Here is a 27,313-nt window from a genome sequence, read left to right as displayed (position 1 = left end):
TAACTCCATTTTGGGGCGTGTAGTCTAAAGAAATCAAGCCGTGAAGATTCTGGTACGAACACGCTCAGCCCAGCCTTGTTTCTCAAATAGGGACGACTCAACTGTCCAGGAACACACACCCCGGGAAGGGCCGTGTGCATAATGGGAATGAACAGCAAACGACCATTAAAGACGTCCTAAGGATTCGGCATTTCTCCATTTTGTTTACGAGGCGTCCTTACGGACGTAAAGAAACAACCAAGAGGGACATCTGGCCGGCTCAGTCCGTGCAGCACGTGACTCCTGATCTCAGGGTTGTGAGTTCAAGCCCCAGGGTAGGCATGGAGCCTACTTAAAAAAACAAAAAACAAGACTGACAGAAAATACACCAAAATATTGGCACCTTACTGGTCTGCTGACAGAACGTCATCTCCAGAACTTGGTGCAAAGCGTAGGCCTAGTAAATGCTCAACGCACTGGAAACAGAAAACGCATAGGTAAGGGAAGAAATTTCAACACATTTTTGGCCTAATGATCAGGAGTTATCTTTGAAAAATGGTACAGCGTGGGGTATTTCCTTTAGAGGTTCAGGTTCCGAATTTTCTGGAAGAATCTCGTCTTCCTATCTCAGAAGAAGCCTAGTCTTAGGCCCTTCGCCAGGGGGCACAAAGATGGCGGCCGGCCCGCCCCCGCGCCCTCCCTCCCCCCAGCCGAGCACTCCCGAGCGCTCCCGAGCGTCCCCGAAGCCGGCAGGAAGCCCGGGAGCCGCGCGGGCAGGAGCGGCCCCGCCCCGGAGCCTGGGAGCGGCGCGCCGGCGCGGGGGAGGGGAGACCGGATGTGAGTGGAGCGGCCATTTCCTGTTTCTCCGCAGTTTTCCCTCAGCTTTGGGTGGTGGCCGCTTCTGGGCTCCGGCTTCCCGTCGGCGGAGGGCTAGGCGGCGTGGACAGCGGCCCCGGCACCCCGCGCCCTGCCGCCCGCAGCCGCGCGCCCGCCCGTCCGCCGCGCCCCGAGTTCGCCGCTTCTCGCGTCAGCGCCCGGCCGCCGCCGCGGCCCAGCGAGCGGCCCAAATGCAGGCCATCAAGTGTGTGGTGGTGGGAGACGGGTGAGTGCGCGGGCCGGGGCGGGGGCCGGGAGCCGGGGCGGGCTCGCGCGGGCCGGCAGCCGGCCCCTCGGCGGCGCGGGGCGTGGGGCGCGGGCCGCCACTCACTCCCTCCGGGACCGGGCGGCACGGGCCTGGTTCCGGCTTTTTTTTTTTTTTTCTTTTTTTAAATTTTGGGTTGGGCAGGGAGTCGCCGACCGGCGGCCGAAGGGAAAAGTGAACTCCACCCTCCCGCCTTCTTTCGGGCCGGCTGCGCGCCGGGCGGGACCCCCGAGCCGCGCCGCCACCCTCGCTCGTCGGCCCCTACATCGGTGGGCTTGGAGTTGCCTTTCGTAAAAAAGGACCCTTTCTGGGCCTTTACATCAACCTCTCGAGCCCGGTTAGGAGCTTCCGTGTGTCCCGGCGGTCGGGTCGATAGGACTTGACGAATATTTGCCCGAGCTGGTTTGGTGACCCTAAACTGATTTACCACGGGGGATCTTCCGCTGTATTTCGCCGCTTAAAAAATTTTTTGGGGGGTGGGGATGTGATAATTTTTGCTCTTTCCGTGGAGAAACTTTTGAGGTTCTGGCTGCGAGGAGCTGGGTGTGATTAAGACTGTTCTTTTCTCTGAAAGTGGTGTGGTCATAAAAAAAAAAAGAAATTGGCTTTCGCTTCTTGCATTAGGTATGGGATGTAGCAGAACAGGCTCCCTGAGCGGAGCTGCCCTGTGACTCAAGGCATTTCTTTTCATTACTGTCTGTGGTGGTTACAGGCCCTAGAGGAAGACAAGACTTGGCTTATGCAGTTTTTTTCTCCCATAGAAACAAGAATCTCAGTGTAATCCGAGCAAAATTGTGTGTCTCAGCAGTGCTCGAGTAGTGTTGAGTGTTAACAAGGAAGCTCCAAGAATTACTATCAGTTTCATCAAACTCAGGATGCAGTTGGTACATTTTTCAGGTCCTGTAAAGTCGAAGGAAGAGTTCTGGCATCGCTCTTCCTTTTGATTAATACTCCCCAAACTTGTCATTAGAACTGATGTGGCTTTTACGCCTCCCAAGTTGTGAATTAGCTTGTTTAGATGGTCGTAAATTAGACATTCGGAATTGTTTCTGCAGCTAATTCAGATGCAGGGACAGTTGAACTGATTTTTAAAAGATGCCCATCTGTGTGATCTGTCAGGATCAGCGTGTGAAACATTAACACTTAATGGTTGTGTGTGTATAGTTAAAAACTAAAACTTCACCTATTTAGGAATAATGTATGGTCTTTTTTTTTTTTCTTTTTTTTTTTTTTACCCCCTCCCCCCCTTTTTTTAAACCCTTCAGAAGAAAGCTTTACTTTCGTTTGGGGCAAAAAAATATTCAGCTAATTAGTTTAGTAGGGAAATCAGTAAATTAGTTAAACGAAGTTTGATCCTTTTGTGTAATGAATTAACTAAACGTGTATCACATTGTTTTAGGAACACTTTAACTGAATTTACTTTAAAAATTAAAAATGCTTAAGAGTATGAAATAATACTTTTTTTTTGTCAAACTGCTGATAGTTCAATATCTAACTGTAGTATGTAATATTAATTGAAAATTTCTGAAACTAAAACAAGCGCAGCAGATCTATTTAATGCTTATAGATTATGGACCTCTACTATTTGTATTAGCTTGTTTATCTAGTTACCTACTTGTTGAATGCTTACTGTGGGATCTGGATCCCTCCTTCAAATCCCCACCCCACTGCCTAGGGGGAAACCCTGGGCAAATCACTCATCCCCCAGGACAGGGGCCTCAAGTTGAAGTTGTGAGGATTAAACAAGATGCTGGATACTAACTGCCTCACAGGTGGTTGGCCCCAGCTGAGTAAGTGCCTACAGCCAGTCATATTGTTGCTGTTTCTCTTACCCTCAGGCGCTGCTGGGCTCTGTGAGGGGAGTGCAAGGCATAAAACACAATTCTTGGCTTTAAGTTTTCAGCCTTTTTTGTACTGGATTTGACATTGATGTAGACTGGGGCTAAGCCCTGTTAGAAGTGGAATAAACAATTTAAGCTCTATTTATTTTTTAAGTATTTATTCGTTTATTTAAGTAATCTCTACACCCAACATGGGGCTCAAACTCATGACCCTGAGATCAAGAGTCGCATGTTCCTCTGACTGAGCCAGCCAGGTATGCCCTCTATTACTTTCTTTTTTTAATTTTAATTTTATTTTTTTAAGTAGGCTCTATGGCCAGCGTGGGGCTTGAATTCATGACCCTGAGATCAAGACCTGAGCTGAAATCCAAGAGTCGGATGCTTAACCGACCGAGTCACCCAGGGCGCCCCCTCTATTACTTTAAATAAGGGACTACGTATAGCAAACATTACTTGAGTGAAAATTTTAGATATATAATATTCCATACCAAAAATATTCTTCTGCTTTTACCCAAACAAAGCATGCCTGATGATATAACTGGAACGTTCTTTTATTCAAAAATTGTTAAAGCTGTAAATGTGGCTCTAAATTTTGTGGGGCAAAGAACTCAATGCTATGGAATTTGAGGCAATTAAGGGCAGTTTAAGCAATAAAGGCAAATTGATTGAAGTTGCACAAATTGCAAGCTCCCTTATCTAAAATATATTCTTGGAAAGTACAGTTAAAAGCTATGTTATAACCATATTATAAGTAGGATCAATTAGCCTATATTCTTCTTACGGATTTTTTCCTATATAGCAATTCAGTTGCCATTGAGTATAAAATATGAAATGAAATTTTGATACTTTTTAATTCTGCAAATCCTTCTGTTGGTCCTAATTCTGTTAGTCCTTCCTGAACACAGGGTCTGTCACTTTTATTTGGGGGATCTCTGCCCCCAAGAATTTCTCCCAGCTTTACTTAGGTAAGACAGCATCTCACATTCAGATATTTCTAAACCATTTTTTTTTTTTTTTTTAAAAGATTTTATTTATTTGAGAGAGAGAGAATGAGAGAGAGCACATGAGAGGGGGGAGGGTCAGAGGGAGAAGCAGACTCCCCGCCGAGCAGGGAGCCTGATGCGGGACTCGATCCAGGGACTCCAGGATCATGACCTGAGCCGAAGGCAGTCGCTTAACCAACTGAGCCACCCAGGCGCCCTAAACCATTTTTAATAGTGTTGTTTTGACTTTGGTTGACCAGAAGGCTGGGAGTGAGTGACTTGAGCCCTCCTACATTCACTCCAGCTTGGACTAGTGGTCTCTTCAGCCCAATGTCTAATTTAGACATTGCTGTCCAGGAATTTTTTTAGTTGAGTGTGAAAAATACCTTCCATGATGATGTCATCTTTTTAGGAATGTACACCACTTACTCCCCACTCACTTCCATTGAATAATCAGTGAAGGTTTGATCCATGAATTTAAGTGCTTCATGAAATGTCTTTGTTATTTTTGTCTTGAGGCATGGGGTTCCATATTTTTGACCTGTTGTAAAGGAGTTTGAATTCTGCACTGGCTTCTAAATTTGGGTTTGTTATTTGACTCTGATCTTGGTGGTTAAAATTATACTTACTTTTTTTTTTTTTTAACTTTAAAATGATAATCCCAGTAAAAGTGTGAGGTTGGGTTCAGTAGAGGAGTATCAGTAATTTTTAGAAATCTTAAAGCAGCTTTTTATAATCTTTTGCATTAATCATCGAATGTATTAGTACTTACTACTTTTTCACCTCAGCATTACCCACCAGGTAGTTTTTGTCATTTTAGTCTTACTAAAAAGGAGATGTTTTATCAGGAATCCTGCTACCAAGGCAGTTACCACATGTCATCAGAGGAATAATTTTCCTGCCACATCTTCATATGAAAAGTTTCACACATACAGAAAAGTTGAAAGAGTTGTGCAGTGAACACCTTCCACTTAGATTTTGTAATCAATATTTTGCTCTATTTCCGTATCCCATATCTTCCCATTATCAGGGCTTTTTTTTTTTTTTTTTAAGATTTTATTCATTTGAGGGGCACCTGGGTGGCTCAGTCGTTAAGTGTCTGCCTTCTGCTCAGGTCATGACCCCAGGGTCCTGGGATCAAGCCCCGCGTTGGGCTCCCTGCTCTGTGGGAAGCCTGCTTCTCCCTCTCCCACTCCCCCTGCTTGTGTTCCCTCTCTCACTGTCTCTCTCTCAAATAAATAAAATCTTAAAAAAAAAAAAAAGATTTTATTTATTTGACAGAGAAAGGGAGAGCACATATAGGGGGAGTGGCAGACAGGGAGAGGGAGAAGCAGACTCCCCGCTGAGCAAGGAGCCACGCAGGGCTCAATCCCAGAACTCTGGGATTATGACCTGAGCTGAAGGCAGACGCTTAACTGACTGAGCCACCCAGGTGCCCCTATCGGGATATTTTAACAGGATTTTATTTTTTTTATTTTTTAAAGATTTTATTTATTTGACAGAGAGAGAGAGAGCGAGAGCAGGGAACACAAGCAGGGGGAGTGGGAGAGGGAGAAGCAGGCCTCCCGCTGAGCAGGGAGCCCCATGCAGGACTCGATCCCGGAACCCCGGGATCATGACCCGAGCCGAAGGCAGACGCTTAATGACTGAGCCACCCAGGTGCCCAAGAGGATTTGATTTTGAGGGAGAATGAGAGTGATAAGTAGTTAGATAAAAATTCTTGTTTTTGAACTCTGTATCTTCTGCACGTCCAAATATCAAGTACTCCAGGGTTAGGCTTGGTGGTTCTAGAAGGCAGGGGTCTATAGACTAAAGGCTACTTCAGAATTGAACTCTTAGAGGTAGCATCTTCAGCTTTGGGGGTTTTTGAAACTACATGGGTTTTTTAATTTTTTTGAAGCCTACAATGGTGATAATAGTTTTCTGTAAGTTGGTTGTGGTGTCCCTTGTTAGTGACAGAATACCAGAATTTCAGATTAGAGTTTGTGGTTTTGTAGCACTAAACTACTCTCTTCATGCATTTTCTTTTTTTTTTTAAGATTTTATTTATTTGACACAGAGAGACACAGCGAGAGAGGGAACACAAGCAGGGAGAGTGGGAGAGGGAGAAGCAGGCTTCCCACCGAGCAGGGAGCCCGATGCGGGGCTCGATCCCAGGACCCCGGGACCATGACCCGAGCCGAAGGCAGACGCTTAACGACTGAGCCACCCAGGCGCCCCTCTTCATGCATTTTCTGAATTTATTCTCTGCATGGTTATGCATTTACTGAAGGCCTACTGTTGGGAGAGTTCCCAAACCCCATTTCACAGGGTAAATTGAGGACTTTCATTCAGGGTCTTTCATTTATGCAGTAAACATAAATATATATTTAATACATGTAATTCACATTTCACTACATTCTTTTAACTGATTTTTAAGATCTAGGTACTTTTAAAAAAAAGATTTATTTATTTTAGGGTGAGAGGCAGAGAGTGAGAGCAAGGGCAGGAGTGGGGGTAGGGGAAGAGGGAGAAGAGATGGAATCTCCAGCAGACCACCCGCTGAGCCTGGACCCTGAGGTCATGACCTGAGCTGAAACCAAGAGTTGGATGCTAAACCATCTAGCCACCCAGGTGCCCCAAGATCTAGGTACTTTTAGACAGCAGTATAGGCTCCTTATTTTCTCATTGGAGAAATCTGGTCTTTCAGTCCTATTAAGATTAGTGTAGCTTTTTAAATTTATTTTTTAAGAAGATTTTATTTTAGAGATAGAGCAGGTGAGAGGGAGAGGGTCTCAAGCAGACTCCTGCTCTTAGTGCGGAGCCTGACATGGGGCTCCATCTCATGATCCTGAGATCATGACCTGAGCCGAAACCAAGAGTTGGAGCCACCCAGGTGCCCCCCAATATATCTTTTTTTAAGTAAGGCAATGCAGAAAGTTCTAATTTTTTAACTTCCTGTACTGTATCCCTTCCCTTTTTGGGGGTGGGGTGGGGTAAAGATTTTCTTTTCTTTTTTTTTTTTTTAAGATTTTATTTATTTATTTGACAGAGACACAGCAAGAGAGGGAACACAAGTGAGGGAGAGGGAGAAGCAGGCTTCCCGCCGAGCAGGGAGCCCGATGTGGGGCTCTATCCCAGGACCCCAGGATCATGACCTGAGCCGAAGGCAGACGCTTAACGACTGAGCCACCCAGGCGCCCCTAAAGATTTTATTTTTAAGTAATCTCTATACCCAGCTTAGGCTCAAACTGACACCCCTGAGATCAAGAGTCAAATCAGCAGGCACCCCTCCTTTACTTTTCTAACATGAGGAAGTTGCCAGTGTTTCCAGATTTATTGATTGTATGTGCTTTTTTTTTTTTCTTTTTAAAGATTTTATTTATTTGACAGAGACACAGTGAGAGAGGGAACACAAGCAGGGGGAGTGGGAGAGGGAGAAGTAGGCTTCCCACAGAGCAGGGAGACCAATGCGGGACTCAATCCCAGGACCCTGGAACCATGACCTGAGCCGAAGGCAGACGCTTAACGACTGAGCCACCCAGGCGCCCTATTGTATGTGCTTTTTAAGTTTTGGTTTATAGATTTTGGTAATATTGAGATCTACCCCCAAAATTTTAAAAGTTTCCTTAAAGTTCTGCTAATGGAAAAACAAAGAACATAATAGGAACATAAGTTACTGGCTTTAATCTTGGTTATTTCTACAAGATAGAGCAGGACAGGCACAGATAGGCTAAAAAAAATGTGCTCATGTGAACTTTCTTCCAGTAGACTCATGTTTATTTTTTAATGTTGTGGCAGCTTTCAAAGATTTTTAAAAAGAGGTTGAACTGAGCAGGTAAGTATATATAAAGTTGGAAACTCCAAAGCAGATAGCAACTTCCAGCGATTCTGCTGCAGCCTCAGGCAAGGCTGTGACCAAACGTGGCTTCCATTCTCCGTGTGAGGAGCTCTGACTGCCTGAGCCTGTGTTGACTTTGGCCTCTAGAGTTTGTTTGTGGAGTGTATTTAAAAGGAGTGAATAAGTAACACTAATGGGAGGTAAATAACCGTTTCCTTTTTCTTTTTATCTTTTCTTAAAAACTAAGTAAATGTTTAAATCAAAGGTTGGACATGTACTTAATTAAAAAGACAGAATTTTGGGGCATCTGGGTGGCTCCGTCAGTGAAGCATCAGACTCTTGATCTCAGGGTCATTAGTTCAAGCCCCACATTGGGCTTCATACTGGATGTGGAGCCTGCTTAAAAAAAAAAATAAAATAAAAGGTCAGAATTTTATAATTTAATAATTTCTTACAGAACTTAGATTTATAGCAAATACTGTAATGATTGTTAAAAAAAAATTTCAGTCAAGGGGCGCCTGGGTGGCTCAGTCGTTAAGCATCTGCCTTCGGCTCAGGTCATGATTCCAGGGTCCTGGGATGGAGCCCCGCATCGGGCTCCCTGCTCCGCGGGGAGCCTGCTTCTCCCTCTCCCACTCCCCCTGCTTGTGTTCTCTCTCTCGCTGTCTTTCTCTCTGTCAAATAAATAAAATCTTAAAAAAAAAAAAATTTTTTTTCAGTCAATATCAGGTTATGCCAGGACCTTGAATTCCTTTACAGTTAAACCTTTCAAAAGACAATGCTCAGCTAAAGGTGAAGTTTCAGGAAAAAAATTTTAGAGCATTTAAAACAGAGTTGGTCGTATTTTTAAGTAATGGCTTTGTTCTTCATACATATGGAAGAGATTTAGGGAAGTGCTACTATGACATTTTAACATAACCATTAAAACCTTCATAGTTGCTTGTTGTTGACATTAAGAGGCAATAAGTAGTAACATTTTTACACAACATCTGTAATTTTGAGGAGGTTCACTGATGATGGCCTTAGACTCCACTCCTCCCTCAGCTACCACATCCAACCTGTGGCTGAGCTGTCTTGTTCTGCCTTGTGCCTAGGAAGCTCTTGAAATGGCCCACTTCTCTTCACCGTGAAGCCCCCTCATTGGTTCACACCACTCTTGTTTTCCTGCCTCCAGTCCCAGCTTCCTTCCTCTGTCCTCTTTCCACACTGCAGTCAGAGGCTGCTTCTAAAAATGCAAATTTAGTGGTTTCTCGGCAACTAAAAATCTTCTGGAACTTCCCAAGTAGGATCAAGTCCCATACCCTTAACAAGAAGAGATGACAATTTCCTCATATTTTCCTTTGATGCTTCCCCCTTACTTCTTTGTTCTTCAGGTATACTGGGTTTCCCCATAAATGCTGTTGCTTTTGCCTGGAATGTTCCTTCTGTCACGGCCCCACGCCTCTAAGTTTCTGTATACATTGCAGCCTCCTCTGTGGGCCTCCCAAGACTAGGTCAGATCCCTTTGCCGTACATTTCCAGAGCATTTTTTTTTTTTTTAGATTTTATTTATTTATTTATTTATTCATTCATTCATTCATTCATTCATTCATTTATGAATGAGAGAGCACGAGAGAGTGCGAGAGAGCGCACCAGGAGAAGCAGCCTCTCAGCTGCGCAGGGAGCCTGACGCGAGGTTCGATCCTGGGACTCCAGGATCATGACCTGAGTCGAAGGCAGCCGCTTAACTGACCTGAGCCACCCAGGTGCCCCTCCAGAGCATCTTTAATACACTTACCACACCTATAATTTTATGTAGTGACAGCATTCTTCATTTTTTACTTTAATAACCTCACAGATTCCATGAGGTCTTGTTCATTGCAATATCTTCAGCACCTACTATTCTTCCTTGCATAGCATACACTTTGTTGGTATAGATTGAAATAGAATTAATGCCTTCAGTAGTTTTGTGATGGAGTTGGTACTCTTGCATCCATTTTACAGTTGAGAAAACTGAGGCATAAGGAAGTTGAAACCTACTAACAATTCCAGCCAATAAGTGATAAAGAGCTGGCTCTGGGTCTCAAATCCAGGGTAACGACTGCAGATCTCAGCCTCCTGCTCACACAGGTTTGACATTGTAAGCTTTTAACAAAATGTGTGGCCAGTGAGTCATTTTGTTTAGAAAGCCTTTAGGAGTTGGAAGCTACTTCCTGATGATGTAATGTTTGACTCCGTGAGGTCTTTGGGGGTGGGGGAGTTCCAACTTTTAAGCCCTTAATAATGTTATGAGTAAAACGAGTATTGGCACGACTGGATAGGCCTGTAATCTGTCCTAGCTGAGAGGTTTTTGCCTTCAGCTAAGAGTGCTACAAAGATAGAAAAGCACTTAACTTCTTTATGGTGAATCCTAATTCATAGTAGTTGAGATTGAACAACAAAATCTTACAGCTCAGAACTTCATTGTGTGATAGACATGACCTTGGTAAGGCAAGAGAAGACAGCAGGAGATCTCGGGCTCCTTTAGGGAGAGCATTTAGTGAATCCTTAAGCCAGGGACACAGGCTTTCAGAAGCCCTTGAAGTCACCGTAAGAATGTAAAATTTGGAAACCATTTTTTGGCTAAGGGTGCAATGATCTTAATTTGTAGGGGACATTCTCATGAAAAAACATTTCAAGCAGTTGGGAGACTTTGAACCACCACTCTGATCTCTGCCTGATGGTACACTGTACCCATTACCAGTTGTGCAGGAGGCCCTTCTGTCTCTGGAGGATTTCTACACGATTCTTTTTTACTTTCTCCTCTTTGCAGCTGCTTGGAAGTTTATGCCAGCCTCCCTGAGCCATTAATTAATATGTCTGGAATATATTGTGTTAGTTGCTCTAAAAGCTTATGGTGATATGTGAGGATGGGGGTTGGGGAGGTGGCAAATGAATACAGATGAATTAAAGTGAGTTCTGTGTGGCTCTTTGTGGTTCACAGTTGTGTGTGTGGTTAGTGACTAAGCACTCTATTAAGAGAACAGTCATTACTGATGCCAGAGGGAAGGCTTTAAAAGGTGGTGGGTTTGAGCTACCACTCTGAGGCAGCAAAATATATAACCTAGCAACCAAGTGGAAGTTGTAGAGGAAGGCTGTGTTCCAAAATGATTTGAGGATAGAATTGAAGATTCTTGGATGAAAGACTGGTACAGATGTTCACAGAAGAGACTTTCAATTTAAAAATCTTGTTCCTGTTCAACCTGGCTTATTAAACAGCTGTTTCTGACCATGAATGCTAATGCTGTACACCTAAACAGAACATGAAGGCTCCTTTTTGAGAAATTCAACTGTGTTTACTATAAATTTCAGGATAAAAATGTGTAGTGTTAACTAAAAGATTATAGAAACCATTCAATGCTAAGTACTTGGTGTATACTCCTTGATTTTTCTAGAAATTTAACAGAATAATGAAAGGATTACGTTCATGTTGACTAAGCAACTTACACCATTTTTTTTTCTCTCTCTTTAGAGCTGTAGGTAAAACTTGCCTACTGATCAGTTACACAACCAATGCATTTCCTGGAGAGTACATCCCCACTGTGTAAGTATCCAGTTAAACTGGGAATTAACTTGTCTGTGATGTGTTTTTGTTTTTTTTCACCTTTGACCATTGTTTTTGCCATAAAGGCATTCTTAATTTGCACATGAAGAGATCTAATTAATTTTCCGTCCAAACATTCACCAAAGTCTAATTATAAGGTATTTATTTGGGCTTTTTAAAAATAATCTAATGTAAAGTTTCTACGTTGTGACGAAACACACAGCTTTCCTAATTGGTTTTTAGACATTCAGGAAACAAAGTTAACTAACTGAAGTATGAAGACTGGATAATATAAGAGTTTCAGATAAATTTGGCTCTCTGGGCTCTGTGTATGAAGGATCAAAGAACTGGAACATGAAGTATGCTGTTACATTGTAATTGGCCTTTTCTGGCAAGGAATCTGATGGTTGCGTGTCACTGTTGAGTTATCAGGCGGTCAAAGTGAAACCAGGGTGTGTGTTGGGGGCAGTTATGGGAGGACAGAATTGGCTGCTGAGCTGCTTAAACCCTCTTGGCAGCAGAATTGAGTGCAGATGGAAAAGTGCTTTTCTGCTGGTGGGGTTACTAGGGAGCCCCACGTAGCCGAGCCTCGTAACGTGTCGCCCCGCAGCCGTGGTGTCAGCTCCGTCTTGACGGCTGCCGTGCTGGAGGAGAGGAGACAGCACGGGTCCCGCCTCTGCTGACCTCGGCACGCATAGCGCTGTATGCTGCAGGCGTCTCCACGGTTCTGTAGAAGTGGGATCATACTGTCCATGTTCTGGTTTTATGGTGGGGACTTTTCTAATCTACACATAGGTAGAGCTAAATCGTTGTCAGTTGTCAGTGACTTTGAACCACAATACCTGATAACACCACTGGTCGTTAGGCCTTTTTTTTTTTCATGTGTTAAAAACATCATTGCACATGCCTTTGTGCACATGTGATTGATTTTTAGAAGTGGAAGTGTGCTGAGTCAACAGGGAATGGATATTTAAATTTTTGATAGATACTACCCAGTTGCTGCCAAAAAGGCTGTCACTTGGACCAGCTGTGACTGAAGTGGCCCCCTCAACTTGGACCGTGGGCAACAGGCGTTGAAAAAAGTTACCTTCTCATTTGCATTTCTGATCACCAGTGAGGTTAAGGTTCCATGAATGTTCACTGTCCATTTGCAGTCTTCTGTGAATGGCGTGTGGAAATCCTTTGCTTGTTTTTCTACTGAAATTTTTTCTTACTGGTGGGACTTTTGTACATAAGGAGTATTAACCCCTTTGTCTCATTTGTCTGTGAACTTTGTTATATGGGGTCTTTTGCCATAAAGAAGTTTGGCATTTTTATGTAAATATACCACTCCACCTTCATGGAGTTTTATGTCTTACTTAGGAAGACCATTCCTACTTCAGTGATACAAAAATATCCTCTAGTAGGTTTTCTAGATTTTTTTGTGGCTAAAGTTTAAATTTGTTTAGAATTTTTTTTTTTTTTTTGGTATAGTAGGAGGCAGGCATCTGATTCTTTTTTCCAAGATGGAAAAACATGATACTGTTTATTGAATAATTTTTCCTTTTCTCACGGAAGCAGATTTGCAAGACATGAGGCTTTTTCTTTATGAAATCTAGTTGTCATTCCATTCTGTAAGCTACATTGCAGGCTTACTCAGACCTTCATTTTGCTGTTGCAATGCAGCAAGACCCTAAGTTTTAGTGTTGAGAGTATGTGAAAATGAATTCTGAATTTTATCTTACAGGCTGATGTATTGTGTCCTGTTTGGTACTTGCCCAGGTTTGAATTGCAAAGCCAGATTTTCGTTTTAATGAAGTACTTGGTGGTACTTCAATGATTTTTTTTTTTTTTTTTTAATTTATTTGAGAGAGCGTGACCGAGTGCATGAGTGGGGGGTAGGGGCAGAGGGAGAAGCAGATTCCCCGCTGATCAGAAAGTCCAACTCCGGGCTCAGTCCCAGGACCCCGGGATCATGACATGAGCCCAAGGCAGACACTTAACCAACTGAGCACCCAGCGCCCCCCGCCTTTTTTTAAGGTCCACCTTATTTTCTGCCTGTCAGACAGGCTTTTCTGGACTGTCTCTTTTTATCAGTAACTACTTTTTGTGTAGCAACTTCATGTTAATTTATGTGTGTAATTTGGTACACTCACTCTGGAAACGTTACACTATAGCTTTTCAAATCAGGTTTGCTTTGTGTTACCATGTCCCTTTGGTTGCAGGCCTGGATGACCAGGGCTTGACTAATTTCACCCTATACTCAGTGCGGGTGTTCTGGAACACTTCGGTGTGGCTCTGTGGTATGCCACCTTGTTGAAGATGAGTCCGATATGTACACAAAAAAGTCAGCAGTGGGGTTTGAAAGAGGGACTAATTTTATACTTCATTTCTTCCTGGGGAGAAAAATTATTTTCTTTCTTTCTTTCTTTTTTTAATTGATTAATTATGTATTTATTTTTATTGGACAGAGAGAGAGCATAAGCAGGAGAAGGGGCCGAGAGAGAAGCAGACTCCCCACTGAGCAGGGAGCCTGATGCAGGGCTCCATCCCAGGACCTGGAGATCGTGACCTGAGCCAAAGGCAGACACTTAACCAGTTTGAATTTATTTGTTTATTCATTTATTTATTTATTTAAAAGATTTATTCATTTGACAGAGAGAGAGACAGCGAGAGAGGGAACACAAGCAGGGGGAGTGGGAGAGGGAGAAGCAGGCTTCCCGTTGAGCAGGGAGCCCCATGCAGGGCTCGATCCCAGAACCCTGGGATCATGATCTGAGCCGAAGACAGACGCTTAACGACTGAGCCACCCAGGCACCCCCCAGTTTAAATTTAAATAAGCCAAAAACTGAGCCCCTCAGGTGCCCCATGGGAGAAAAATCTTAATGTTCTCTTTATTAAAAGCGAAGGTTTTCTATTGCTGACAGTAATTTGTTTCAGTTAAATGGAATAGCTTGTCCTTTGTTTCTCGGGCATGTTTCTTCAGGTGCATATTTTTCTCCTTACACTGCAGCCGGTTTTCCCTCCACTTTTTAGCTCCTCAGGCTCCTCGTGCCTGCGTGCTGGTGCATCTGCTGCCCTGGAAGCCTGAATACTCCTAGCCTTGGCACACCTCCGGGACCCTCGCCACAACAGTAACTCAAGCCCCCAGTCTGTGCTTAATGTTCTGGAGCTGCGGACTGACCGTGTTTTCTCCACTCTACAGCTTTGACAACTACTCTGCCAATGTTATGGTAGATGGAAAACCGGTGAATCTGGGCTTATGGGATACAGCTGGACAAGAAGATTATGACCGATTACGTCCCTTATCCTATCCGCAAACAGTAAGGATCATGAATGATTTTTTTTTTTTTTTTTTTTTAAAGATTTTATTTATTTATTTGAGAGAGAGAAAGCATGAGAGGGGGGAGGGTCAGAGGGAGAAGCAGACTCCCTGCCAAGCAGGGAGCCTGATGCGGGACTCGATCCTGGGACTCCAGGATCATGACCTGAGCCGAAGGCAGTCGCTTAACCAACTGAGCCACCCAGGCGCCCGATCATGAATGATTTTTAACGTGTCCTTCGGAATATATTATTTTGACTGTGTAATTGGGTATCGCCTATGGGTTTGCTTACACAGTTGGCACTTGAACACACAGGTTTGATCTGCAGAGGTCCACTTAGACCAGGACTTTTTTCCATAAATACATTACAGTACTGTAAGTATATTTCCTCTTCAGAATTTTCTTAGTAACATTTTCTTTGGCTTACTTTAGTATAAGAATGCAGTGTATTTTACACATAACATACAGAATATATATTAATGGACTGGTCATGTTATTGGTAAGGCTTCCAGTCAACAACAAGCTGTTTATTAAAAGTTTTCAGGGAATCAGAGTAATACATGGAGTTTGGACTGCGTTGGGGGGGGGCAGTGGCCCTACCCTCCTGCATTGTTCAAGGGCGTAAGTAGTAGCAAGGTTAAGTTCAATAGTGAATGTCCTCCTAGGTGCGGACCAAGGATTTGTTTGTTTCCTTTTTTTTTTTTTTTTTTTCTTTTTGGTAGCATTACCAGTTACTGATTGTGGTGCTATGCATTTTACATGCTTTCATTTCAGTTTCAGGACAGCCATATGAAATAGGTACTGTTTTATTCTTTTTTTTTTTTTAAATAGTTTATTTTCTTTTTAAAGATTTTATTTTATTTATTTGACAGAAAGAGACACAGCAAGAGAGGGAATACAAGCAGGGGGAGCGGGAGAGGGAGAAGCAGGCTTCCTACAGAGGAGGGAGCCTGATGTGGGGCTCGATCCCAGGACCCTGGGATCATGACCTGAGCTGAAGGCAGACGCCCAACGACTGAGCTATCCAGGTGCCCCGGTACTGTTTTATTCTTGCAAACCAGTTTCAACAGTAATTAGTTTCAAGGTCAGTTTGCTTTGTGACAGTTTGGTACCATAGAGTCAAATTAAACAGTTAAGATTAAGGTTTTTAAAAATCAAGTTAATGACTTGTCTTTTGGGTTTAGTATTATTTTTCTATAAAACATGCTCATCTTTTATGGCTTTAGTACCTAAATCTCAGTGTAGATTCAGGTTTCAGTTTTGTAAAAATATGTCCACTGTGTCCAGTCAGAAAAACTTCTAGATTAGTTTTGCTTCCATTTTAGACAATTAAATGATGTATATACAAAGCGAATCAGATCAATAGCTGGTGAAAATATGCTGAGAAGCCCTTTTCTTGAAATAAGTAATTGTCTTATTTGTACCATTTGCTTGTTACATGTTTGTTCATCATTTTAAAAGTATTTTAAAGACTTTTAAAGAGACTCAGGTGACTCACTGGTCAAAGGAATACACACCAGGGGCAGTGGCGTGAACTCCTCGGGTTGAAATCCTGTGCTCTCACTTCCTAGCTCTGTGACCCTGACAGGTTTCTTCACGGTTCTAGTCATGACCTGTTTCCTCATAGGATTAGATGAGCAATCTGTATAAAGCACACAGAACAGTCCAGGCACACCACAGACACACCAGTGTAGCTGCTGTGAAGATTCACAGATCTGGAGAGCTCTTCAAGTCAGAGCTGACTGGGCCCAAATGAATGGAAGTTGCTGTACATGCTCTCAGCAAGCCGGGATGACCAGAGAGTCAGGGTCAAGGAGACATCCCGGAGAAGGCAGGTGTTGACCCTTGGATGGATTTGACATCACGGTCTTGGGGGGGGGGCGGGTGTGGGGGGGGCGTAGTGTGGGTGAAAATAACCAATCATTTCCAGTCTATCTAAATCTTGGGTTTTTTTTATTTATTTATTTATTTTTTTTTTAAAGATTTCATTTATTTATTTGACAGAGACAGCGAGAGAGGGAATACAAGCAGGGGGAGGGGGAGTGGGAGAGGGAGAAAGCAGGCCTCCTGCTGAGCAGGGAGCCCGATGCAGGGCTCCATCCCAGGACCCTGGGATCATGACTTGAGCCGAAGTCAGACGCTTAACGACTGAGCCACCCAGGCGCCTCTTGTTTTTTGTTTTTAAACTTAACTTCTATTTAGTAAATGATAGTTTTAGAATTATTTTTTATTTTTTAGATTTATTCATTTGAGAGAGAAAAGAAAGAGGGCAAAAGTGGGGGAGGGCAGAGGGAGAGAAAGAATCCCAAGCAGACTCTGCGTTCAGTGCAGAGCCCGATGTGGGGCTCCACCCTGAGATCATGACCTGAGCTGAAACCAAAAGTCAGACGCTTAACTGACCAAGCCATCCAGGTGCCCCTAAACTTAGTTTGCGCGTGCACAAATGGGGGAAAGGGGCATAGGGAGAGAATCTTCAAGCCGACTCCCCACTGAGTGCAGAGTCCTATTTGGGGCTCAATCTCATGACCCTGAGATCACAACCTGAGCCAAAATCAAGAGTCTGACGCTCAGGACACTCTGGACTGAGCCACCCAGGTGCCCTCCCTTTTTTTTTTAGTTTTTAATACAGCTTTTCTATGCAATAGTCATTGTCTTTTGTTATTTATTTCCTGCTGGAGGAATTGCCAAATACAATCTCTTTGAGCTGTGGAGTTTTGCTGATTGTCCTTTAGCTAAATTATAGTAATAGTGCTAAACAAAGACCAAGACTATAAAATGGGAGGTCTGAATGAGTGATGTCTCAGTTAATCTCTCCAGCTAAAAATTAACTGTGATTAAGTTTTAAAAATCAGCTCGGAATCACCAAATGGTTTGAGGTCTTCAGTATGTTTAGGAAATTATTCTAACCCCAGTGGGTGCTTGATAATTCCAGATTTTAAGTGGATTTGCTAACCTATGACTGGTAGAGTAGGAGTCTCCAACCCACTGGATACATCTAGAAGGGCGGGGTATCACTTCTGAGAAATGAGAACCACCTCCTGTGACTCAAGGGGTCCAGGCAGGGTGCGGCCTTTTTCTCTGAGGGAGTCACTCACGGTAAGTCAAAGGTGACTTGGCAAGATTCCCACTCTGTATGCTAGAGAACACACTAGAGAACGCATAGATAAAGTAACAGACTGAAGCAAGCCACAGGGTATGAGGCCTGACAGCCAGGCGGATGGGGTGTTGGGTGGGGTGTTATCCTTCTGGGGCAGGACTTAAACTATTTATGTCCCATCTGTGTAAGGTGCTATTTTCCTGTCAAATACTTGGACGTCTAAAAGGGGCTAAGGCAGGATTCTTGCTCAGGTGGCTCCCACATGTTGTGTGTAACAAACCACGCACCGGCACGGGGGGGTGTCATGGTGCTTAGAACAAAGAGGGGAGAGCAGCCATCTGGCAGTTAAAGACGTGCCTGCTGGACTCCTTTGGGGATGAGGAAGTTTTCTTGGCTCCTGGGGGGCAGGCCCCAAATGCCATCCTACCCAGAGGAGCGGGCCTGGTGGTTCCAGGCTGGCATCTTGGCAGAGGGGACGCCTTTAAACTTTGCACTAACTGGAACATGGTCTCTGGTTGTTGACTCTTTGGTCTACAGGCCTAGTTACGTGGCTCATCCATGACTGGGCTCAGACCCTCTCCCGAAGGGCCAATGGGCTATTTCTTACCCAGATCTCACCACTACTTAGGGCTTTGTGACCCAAAAACCAGACGTTCTGTTTCCTGTGGTCATTTAACGCTGCTGTCCTTGTTTGTGGGGTGGCTCTGGGGAGCGAAGTTAAATCTGTGTAAGGCATTTGTTTCTACTTCTTCTCCAAAAGATAACAAGCAGGTGGTACTTTTTAGTAGAAACTGTCCTTCACATTTTTGTTTTTTTCAATTAAGTAATCCTTCAGCCTCTTCCATCCTTGAATAAGTTACCTTTATACTTTTTTTTTTTTTTTTTTTAATACGCTCTTTTTTAAAAATACCCTGAGTTCTGCGCACTCACCTTCGGTGGCCTGCTCCCCATCACGGTGTGGTCCGAGCAGTGCTCAGGCCCAGCATTGTGCATTGTGTCAGGCCCACCGTATTTGTCTTCTTGTTCCAGGATTTAGTGGTGTGAGTGGGAACCTAGGTGACTTGCCAGAGTCACAAGGCCTGAGCTCTGTGTGGGTTCTCAGAAGCTCTCAGTGCCCCACCTGTCCGCTGATAAACTGGGCCTCTCCTGTCCTGGGCAGCCGGGCGCCTTCTGTGTGAGCTCATCTGGAGAAAGGGCTAGACTGTTCGACATTGGTTAAAAGGAAAAACAGTAGCGTTTAGTTTGGCTGCTTTGATTTTCAAATGGCTTTCTACTTTATTAAGTTGGCTTTTACAGGATCTGTGTCCTCTGGCCAAAGGTCACTAGGAACACACCTGTGGCTAAACCAAATTGGGTTTGTCCCTCTGTCCCCAGCAAGACACACACCTTCGGGGCTCTGGGGTGTGCGATTTGGGTGAGGGCTCGAGAAGGCAGGGCTTGCTGTGGATGGGGTGCTGGCGGGAAGCAGGGTAGTTTTAGGGGTGCTCTAATCCATGTCCTGTAGAAGGTGGGGATGAAGTGTGGCCAGAGCTGTGACTGGTGCAGACATAGGCACACAGTCTCGTTGGCTGGGAGAGGGGGATGTTTGGTGTTTTTACAGTTTGCACGGTGACCTTTCTCTGTGGTCAGACAAGATTGTGAAGTGGTCTTCTATTTACTGCTTTACCGTTGGTCTCACTCCAGCCTGGTCACAGGCTGCCTCCCAGGGGTCAGGCTGCACCTGTCTCTCCAGAGCTTGTTTTCTTAGCAGCTCCCCGTGGATGCCACAGGCACAGTGTCTTTGCCCTGTTTGTATGTATCCCGTTCCTTTTCCTGGTTTGGAGAATGCCTGTAGTGAAAAGCCTGAAGTAAAACCAGGTGGAAGGTCTTCGGAAGAGGAGAGGAGAGAGCAGCGCTGGATGGTGCATTCAGAGCTGGGAGAGCCCAAAGTGCCCGCTGCCATTCTGCTAGGAGCCGACTTGTCTCTTGATGGTGCCCTCCACACATTCAGGGGAGGCAGTGCTTTTGACCGGTGAGGGAGAGCTGCTTTGTGATACACAGGTAATAAAGTCACTGAAGGCACAATGGGAGCCTGTGTGGTTGGAAATGTCCTGCCAGCTTGGGGAAGGCGGTGTCCCAGCCAGAGGAAAGGTGAGCCTGTGACCCAGGACAGCTCAGGTGGAATAAAGAGGCTCCGGGACACACGGTGACCCCGGGAGGAAGGCTGAGCAGGCCAGGCCATACCTGGCCCCCGGTGGCCCTGCTGCAGAGCTCGGGGGTTTACCAGGACGGGCGTGTACCTGGAGATGCCGCGTAAATACTGAGCAGCACGGACTCTTCGGAGTGTTGGGTTAGAAGGCAAAGGTTGGAACAAATTACTACTAGAAGAGAGAAGTATCAGAAATACAAGGCATTTTATTTATTTATTAATTTATTTTTATTTTTTAGAAGTGCTAGTTTGTGTTTGTTTTTGTTTTAGAGGATGGGGAGGGGCAGAGGGGGAGAGAGAATCCTAAGCAGGCAGTGCGGGGCCCGATGTGGGGCCCGACATGGGGCCCGATCCCGCGACCCTGAGATCACTACCTGAGCCAAAATCAAAAGTTGGATGCTTAACTGACTGAGCCACCTAGGCGCCCCGAGAAGTATTTTTTAAAGCCGTATTTTGTCTGGGAGGAGAAAGGAGAAAGGAACAGGCAGATGGCATGTTAATGTAGTACAAAGCGTGTTTCTTCATCAAAAAAGATGTTCTTAAAAAATGAAAGGGGTAGAACAGATGTGGTTGGAGGGTATTTTGAACTGAGGCTGCATTTTTGTGACCGATGCCCATGAGTCTATGTGTCACAAAGATTTGGCATCACGTCAAGGTGTCGGGGGCACAAATCTTGAAAAGTAGCTCGTAGATTAAACCCGGATAGTTACAGCAATTTTAATATTCTCACAACTGTAGATCCCAGAAGCTTGAGTGAGGTGAAATTAAAATAATTCTCTTGTCCGATTGTCTCTTAAAAGAATTGTAGGTTTTTATGTTGCTTGAAGAGCAAGTCTTTCGATTTTTGTTGGAACAAAGGAATGAATTGAAAGCACTGTGGTAAACACTAGAAATGCTGTCCCTTCTGGGCAGTCCTGTCCAAAGCTGGGGGGTTGGGGAATTGAAAGGTCTCCGTGCGTCAGTGCTGTTCACTCCAGTAATGCAGGTCCCTAAACTCAAACCGCACTCCCAGCATTTGGGGGAAGAGAGGACCAGCACGTCTGTACGGGAGACTTGCGGCGTTCAGGGCTCTCCGACCTGGCCGTGCTCCTGGGGAGCCTTTCCTCTCAGAGGCCTGTTTTTACAGACAGATGCTTTCCCATTTGCGGCGGCTTCAGCTGGGCTCATGTCTCAGAGCTTTTTGATGGAGGTCTTTGACAGGTGGGCCTGTTGCTGGCGGGTGCCAGCGACGCCTAGGGATGCACCTTCATTAAGGACACTTCCTTAACAGTCCTGACTGGCCGTGGCCCGTGTGCTTCCTCAGGCGTGTCGTAGCTTCTGCTGGACAAGGAGCACTCTGCGTGCTGCCACGGGTGGACAAGAGCGCCTCCGTCCTACTCCTTCCCCCGGTATTTGCCTGACTCGTGTCTTCACCATCGTTGACCTTCACAGGGTTTGATGGGGTGTTTGGTGGTATTTGGCATCATAGTTGTTAGATAATCATCTGCTGTCAGATCCTTTGGGAGGGTTGAGACAGAATTCTGATGAAGAAATAATGGATTTGTTGACTTTTATCTTCCTCAGTTTTTACTAAACTCAAACAAAGTTCTCATGCATTACTAGGTTGCAGAAACGTATGGTAAGGATATAACCTCCAGGGGCAAAGACAAGCCGATTGCCGTATGTAAAACTTTCAGTCGACTTCAGTTTCAAGCTTTATCTGTTCTCTCGTTTCACTTAGTTTTCCCAGGATTTCCTATTGAGCCTCACGTTCCTTGAGTGTTCTGTATTTAATTCACTCAAGGCTGGGTTTTGCTTGACCAAATGTGCTTTCAGTAGAGCGAGGCAGTTTACCTATTAGCTTGAATTAAAGCAGTTTGTGAACTGCTTGCTCCCCTCCTCCTGAGGGAAAGGAGGAACTCCTTTGAAGGGGCCTTTCTGGGTGGGTTGGAGATGGAGGCGTGGAGGCTCCACCCCGGAGCGTGTGCTTGAGCCGGAGTGGGACTAACCGTGGCTGCCAGGCCCTCTCCCCGCTTTGGTGTCCCGGTGCAGCGGGCCTGTCTGGGGCATGGCTATGTGGTGCTGGGGAGCTAACTCAACCTTGCTTTGAAATGACGTAATCAGGTGCCCAAATGCCATGGTGATTCTTGGACAAGCCTGTGCATGCGCTAGCATTTTTAAAATGTCATTTATAAAAAGCTGTTGTGTGGGATGTTTCTCTCCCTTTCCAGGTACAAGATATCAGCTGGATGATTGAAAGTGTTAGCTTGGGAATTGGGTACATTTCACAAAGTAGCATAGTTGCCTTTTTCCAGGAAAATGTCTTAAAAACCTAGCATTTTAGAAACTCCTAGGCATTTAAAAATATAGGTAAATCTTTAAATTCAGCTTTTTACCCAGTACAGAGTGGGACACATGGTTTACGTTCAGTCAGAAATTCTTCCAGGTATTTACTCTGCACCGACTTTTCCTTTGAACCTCTACTTCAGCTGCTACTGCCCTGTGCTGCAAGTCCTCCAGAGACCCTGCTTGGGTTTGAGAAGCTGATAGCCAGGAGGATGCCCCTCACACGCTAGACCGTCCTCCTTCACGGTGGAATGTGCTCACGTAGCAAACAGCTGAGCCCCACTTTGTGCCAGGGACTCCGGTGGCAGTTCTTAAAGAAGCAGTTTAATTGCAACCCAGTGGTCAACTAAACGTGTATTGAACGTGCACATGGGGAGCTTACTGAAAACACGCCATTGGTAAATGGTTTTAAAATAGACTCTGCTTTTGATAAACTGAGACCACATTTTACAGAAATACCGCAGTGGTATCTTGACACTTGATTTTATCCCTCTATGTAAATAGGGCCATTAAGTTCCTAGTGGGAGTTGGGAATGATGGAAAAGAAGCCTCTTGGGGGTCTGATTTGAGGCCTCCCTGGCCTCCAGTAAATTCTAGCACATTCCAGTAAATCTTCTCCCTTCTTCTCCCAAGTAATTGGCTGCTTCATGTGCTGGCTCTGCTTTGGGAGCCTTCTGACAGAACTGAAGGGCTAACGAGGGAGTAAGCTTTAGACACAAGCTGCTGGTACATAACATGCATTTTGTCTCATGATTCATTCCCAACAGCATTTACAGAGCAAAGTGCATTTGTCATTGTAAGACCATTTCTAAACGCCTCCCTGTTTCCTTTTTATAGGATGTATTCTTAATTTGCTTTTCTCTTGTGAGTCCTGCATCATTTGAAAATGTTCGAGCAAAGGTAAGCGGGGATGTTTTAGAGAAACATTTTGTTTTGTTTTTTTCTTTTTAAAGACTTTATTTATTTATTTGAGAGAGAGAGTGAGAGAGAGAAAGAGCACAAGAAGGGGGAGCGGGAGAGGGAGAAGCAGACTCCCTGCTGAGCAGGGAGCCCGATGCGGGACTGGATCCCGGGACTCCAGGATCATGACCTGAGCCGAAGGCAGTCGCTTAACCAACTGAGCCACCCAGGCGCCCGATTTAGAGAAACATTTTGTTACATAATGTCATTCTCGGGAGGCAAAAATACCATTTAGTGATAGGAGTTTTAATTATTTAAATTGATCTTGTAATTCTGTTTAGGTAGCAAATCAATTTTTGAAGTATAGGACTTTATTATGTAGAGTTCTAAAGTTTCAGGGTCTGATTCAGAAATGCTGTGTCCTTGTTAAAATAACAAGCACTTTGGAGTCAGTCTGATGGGGTCGTCTAATAAAAATGGCGACCATGACTTTGCACCCCTGCATCTCACATGCTTCCTAGTGAAACATGACACGGGCAGGATGTCCTTAAGTTGTGGTGATCAGGGATGTGTTCGGTGGGGGTCATGGTGGCAGAGCTGAGACCTCAGTCCAGATGGAGTTCACTCTCTTCACTGGATTTAGGAAGGATTCTCGGAGATAATCTAAGAACTTGACTCATTTTACCAAAAGGTAGTTGTTTTGGGAGGGGGACCTTCCCTTCTCCCCTTGCTCTTGTTGATGAGTAGGCTCGTTAGTCTTGGGAGTCCCAGCTTGCTAACTGAATGCGCACAGGTAGGCCTGTGGTACTGGAAGGTACTGCAAGGGGAGGTGAGCAGGGCGGGAGGGCGGGGTGCCGTGTCCGCTGAGGGACCAAGGGGGGGCGGCTGACACAGTTTGGCGCCCGTGGAAATGGAATTTAGGCGAAGGATGTTCATCAGGGAGGGAGTGTGTCGTGACTTTTTTCCTCTCTTGAATCTAGTGGTACCCCGAAGTGCGACACCACTGTCCCAACACCCCCATCATCTTGGTGGGGACTAAACTTGATCTCAGGGACGACAAAGACACGATCGAGAAGCTGAAGGAAAAGAAGCTGACACCCATCACCTACCCGCAGGGTCTGGCCATGGCTAAGGAGATCGGTAGGAAATCTGCATTTTCACATCTGCTTTGCACATGGTTTTATTTCTGTGGCAGAGACGGGAGTCCAGTCTGGGCAGGTAGAAAGTGAGTCTGTCTGACTCAGGCTCCTGTTGACTTCTGGGGAGCCAGCGAGGCAAGGCTCTCGGTGTGAGCCTTCAGGAGCCGGGCACAGGTCAGGGGTTGTTCTGCTGCACCCAGTGGGTCAGCAGGAGGCAGGGCCTGGGGAGCCGCTTCCCGCCCTCGTGGTGGTTGGAAGGGTGGCTCTGCGCGTGGGTGTACGTGGCCGGGTGGCTGTACGAGGCTGTGTTTCTCGGCAGGTGCAGTAAAATACCTGGAGTGCTCGGCACTCACGCAGCGAGGCCTCAAGACAGTGTTTGATGAAGCGATTCGAGCGGTTCTCTGCCCCCCTCCCGTCAAGAAGAGGAAGAGAAAATGCCTGCTGTTGTAAATGTCCGGGCCCGCCCCGCCCCCGCCCCGTCCCCCTCGGAACCTTTGTACGCTTTGCTCAAAAATGGTGGAGCCTTCGCACTCAATGCCAAGTTTTTGTTACAGATTAGTTCGGAATTCCATAAAACCATTTTGAACCAATCAGTAATTTTTAGGTTTTAAGTGTAAGATTTCAAACTTTCACATTATATTAAAATTTAGCCCTAAAATGGCAAGCTTTCTTAAAGCCTTATTTTTCAAAAGCCCCTATTCTTGCTCAGATTAAGAGTTGCCAAAATACCTTGTGAACTAAGTTGCGTTGTGCTGAGAACACTAAGCACTAAACCGTTCGAGAGCTGTGTCTTTCAGAAGAGCCGGCGTCTCAGGTCTGCCCCCGCAGACGCTGCCACGCTCCTTTCTGGTAGGAAGGCGGCACAGCGTCCTTCCCCAGCTGCCACCAGGAGGCCATCTGACCCCACGCCCTCCCCTAACACTGTACTGTACGTCCTCGCGGAGTGAGTGTAACGACTCAACTCTTCGAATCAATCTTTTTGATTTTGTAGTGAGATTTTTTTTGAAAAGTTAATGTATTCGCTTTTGCTGAGATTCTGAACAGACCTCTTCCTCCCGTGTCCCCCCGGCGAAGTGTCTGCTCCAGCTGTGGGCGCCCGGGCCGGGGGGGTGAGCAGCACGTGACGCGATCAAAGAATGAAGACAGTATTTTGACAAAATACGGAGGTTAATTTACACTACATTGTGCACGTCCTAATTAAACCGAGTAAAAGTGTCACGGGTAAAATATTAAAGGTTTATTTCTGTCCAGTGCAGTAAATGATGAAGAAAGGTTGGTATTATCACTGTTTAAGCTTTTCCTTTTTCTTAGACCTGCCATCCCTCCTGAAATTGGGCATTTAATTCATCTTTGAACTGGTCGTTCCCATAGTTGCTAACTTAGTGCTTTTCTTATAGAACCCCTTCTTAATGAGCAATATGCCTCCTTGTATTATAAAATCTTTCTGATAATGCATTAGAAATTTTTTTTTTTAGATTAGTAAAAGTGCATTCCTGTTTCCTTGTTACTTTATTCAGAGCTAATAAGCGCTTTCCTTAGTTTTCTAGTAACTAGGTGTAAAAATCATGTGTTGCAGCTTTACGGTTTTTGAAATATTTTAGATATTCCTAAACTATGAACTTTCTTAACATCACTGTCTTGCCAGATCACCAGTACTGTACCCTGACTAATGCTGGCCCTCCTCTCTGCCTCACCTCCCTGGACACACGCTTCCTCTCGCTCTGCCTGACCATGTTCCCTTGGGTCTGTGAGGTTCTGTAAGCCCGTGCTTGTGCTAACGAAGTTCTGTACAACTTACCCACTGGCAAGAATATAAGGTTGGACCTCTCAACCACTAGAACAACATTTTTTAAATTGACAGTTGCAGAATCGTGGAGTGTTTTTACATTGATCTTTTGCTAATGCAGTTAGCAGTATGTTTTGCATGTATGACTTAATAAATCCTTGAATCATATGACTGTAATACTTGAATTCTTGAGAACAACCTCCTGGGGTATGTGTTCGGTTGTCTCACCTGAAAATCTTGGGTTGTTGGAAACAATTTCTAGCGCATGTTTTTCATGCTGGGGGGACGGGGAGGGGCCCCCTGGGGGGGAGCTGGAGGAGTCCGCAAGCACTGGTGCTGGGGGGCAGGTTGGGTTTTGCATCTGTTGAATGCTGGGGAGATGGTGACATCCACACTGGGGCACATGTGTGCGCACATCTTGGGCCCGAGCTCTGGGCTGAAGAGGCAGATTTTGGGAGGTAGGGAGGAGGCTGAGTATGACCTTAAGATCCTTTCTAGAGTCTGAAACTGTACTATGAACTTGTCATGTTAGAATCAATTTTCTGTATTATCCTTTTTATTGCTCTGAAGATTGCTTTAGTTTTGAGCATTTTTTAAAGATAAATACGCAGTTTAAAGACCACGTAGTTCCAAAGGTTTGCTACAAAAACATCAGCCTTCTCCCTTCACACCTTCCCCAAAGGCAACCAATTTGAGTTCTTTTAACTAATCTTTGTTATTTACCTCCATATGCCTAAGTGACATCTTTTTTTTTTTTTTTTTTTTTTTACCTATTAGATCACCAGTTTGTTATGAAAGGATAGAATTCGAACAGCCAGATGGAAGAGATGCCTAGGGTCAGGTATGGGGGAGGGACACAGAGCCTCCACGCCCTCTCCAGGAGCCCCCTCCCCAAATCTCCACATGCTCACCCACCTGCAAACTGCACCCCCCCCCTTTTTTTCCTGCAGGCTTTGTTACATAGCCGTGCTTATTAAATGACAGGTGGTTTGTTTGATTCAATCTCCAGCCCCTCTCCCCTCCCTGGGGGTCAGGCTAAGTCACTTTATTGCTGGTTGCATTTTCAGTTTTGGCTGTTACCACAGATAATCTCTGCATGGCAGCACCCCCCTCCCCCCCGACACAAGAGAATGATTTGGGTTGGTGGTCACTATTTAGTATCTGTTACTGTGTGAATATTCCTAGCCAAGCCGTGGAATAACAATTTGGCTGCACAAACTTCTGGTTTCTTTAGGGATAATTTATACTTT

At 45.0% G+C, this 27,313-nt stretch overlaps 1 protein-coding gene across 2 annotated transcripts; it reads left to right on the top strand.

The window, feature by feature from the left end:
- The first annotated feature begins 802 nt into the window (after positions 1–802).
- Positions 803–26,231, top strand: RAC1 (Rac family small GTPase 1). Of its 2 annotated transcripts, XM_036103004.2 has the most exons (7): positions 803–1,081; positions 11,255–11,326; positions 14,511–14,628; positions 21,516–21,572; positions 23,076–23,138; positions 24,119–24,278; positions 24,597–26,231. In XM_036103004.2, the coding sequence occupies exons 1-7, from the start codon at positions 1,047–1,049 to the stop codon at positions 24,725–24,727; spliced, it is 636 nt and encodes a 211-aa protein (XP_035958897.2). In that variant the 5' UTR covers positions 803–1,046; the 3' UTR covers positions 24,728–26,231. The 2 variants fall into 2 exon arrangements, with proteins under 2 accessions (XP_035958897.2, XP_077930433.1); XM_078074307.1 differs by lacking the exon at positions 21,516–21,572 and having other exon boundaries at positions 808–1,081.
- The last annotated feature ends 1,082 nt before the right edge of the window (positions 26,232–27,313 follow it).

The sequence above is a fragment of the Halichoerus grypus genome, chromosome 6 (assembly GCF_964656455.1).
Source record: "Halichoerus grypus chromosome 6, mHalGry1.hap1.1, whole genome shotgun sequence".
NCBI lineage: Eukaryota > Metazoa > Chordata > Mammalia > Carnivora > Phocidae > Halichoerus > Halichoerus grypus.
The sequence above is the reverse complement of the archived record's forward strand: the minus strand, read 5'-3'. Positions and strand labels throughout refer to the sequence as shown.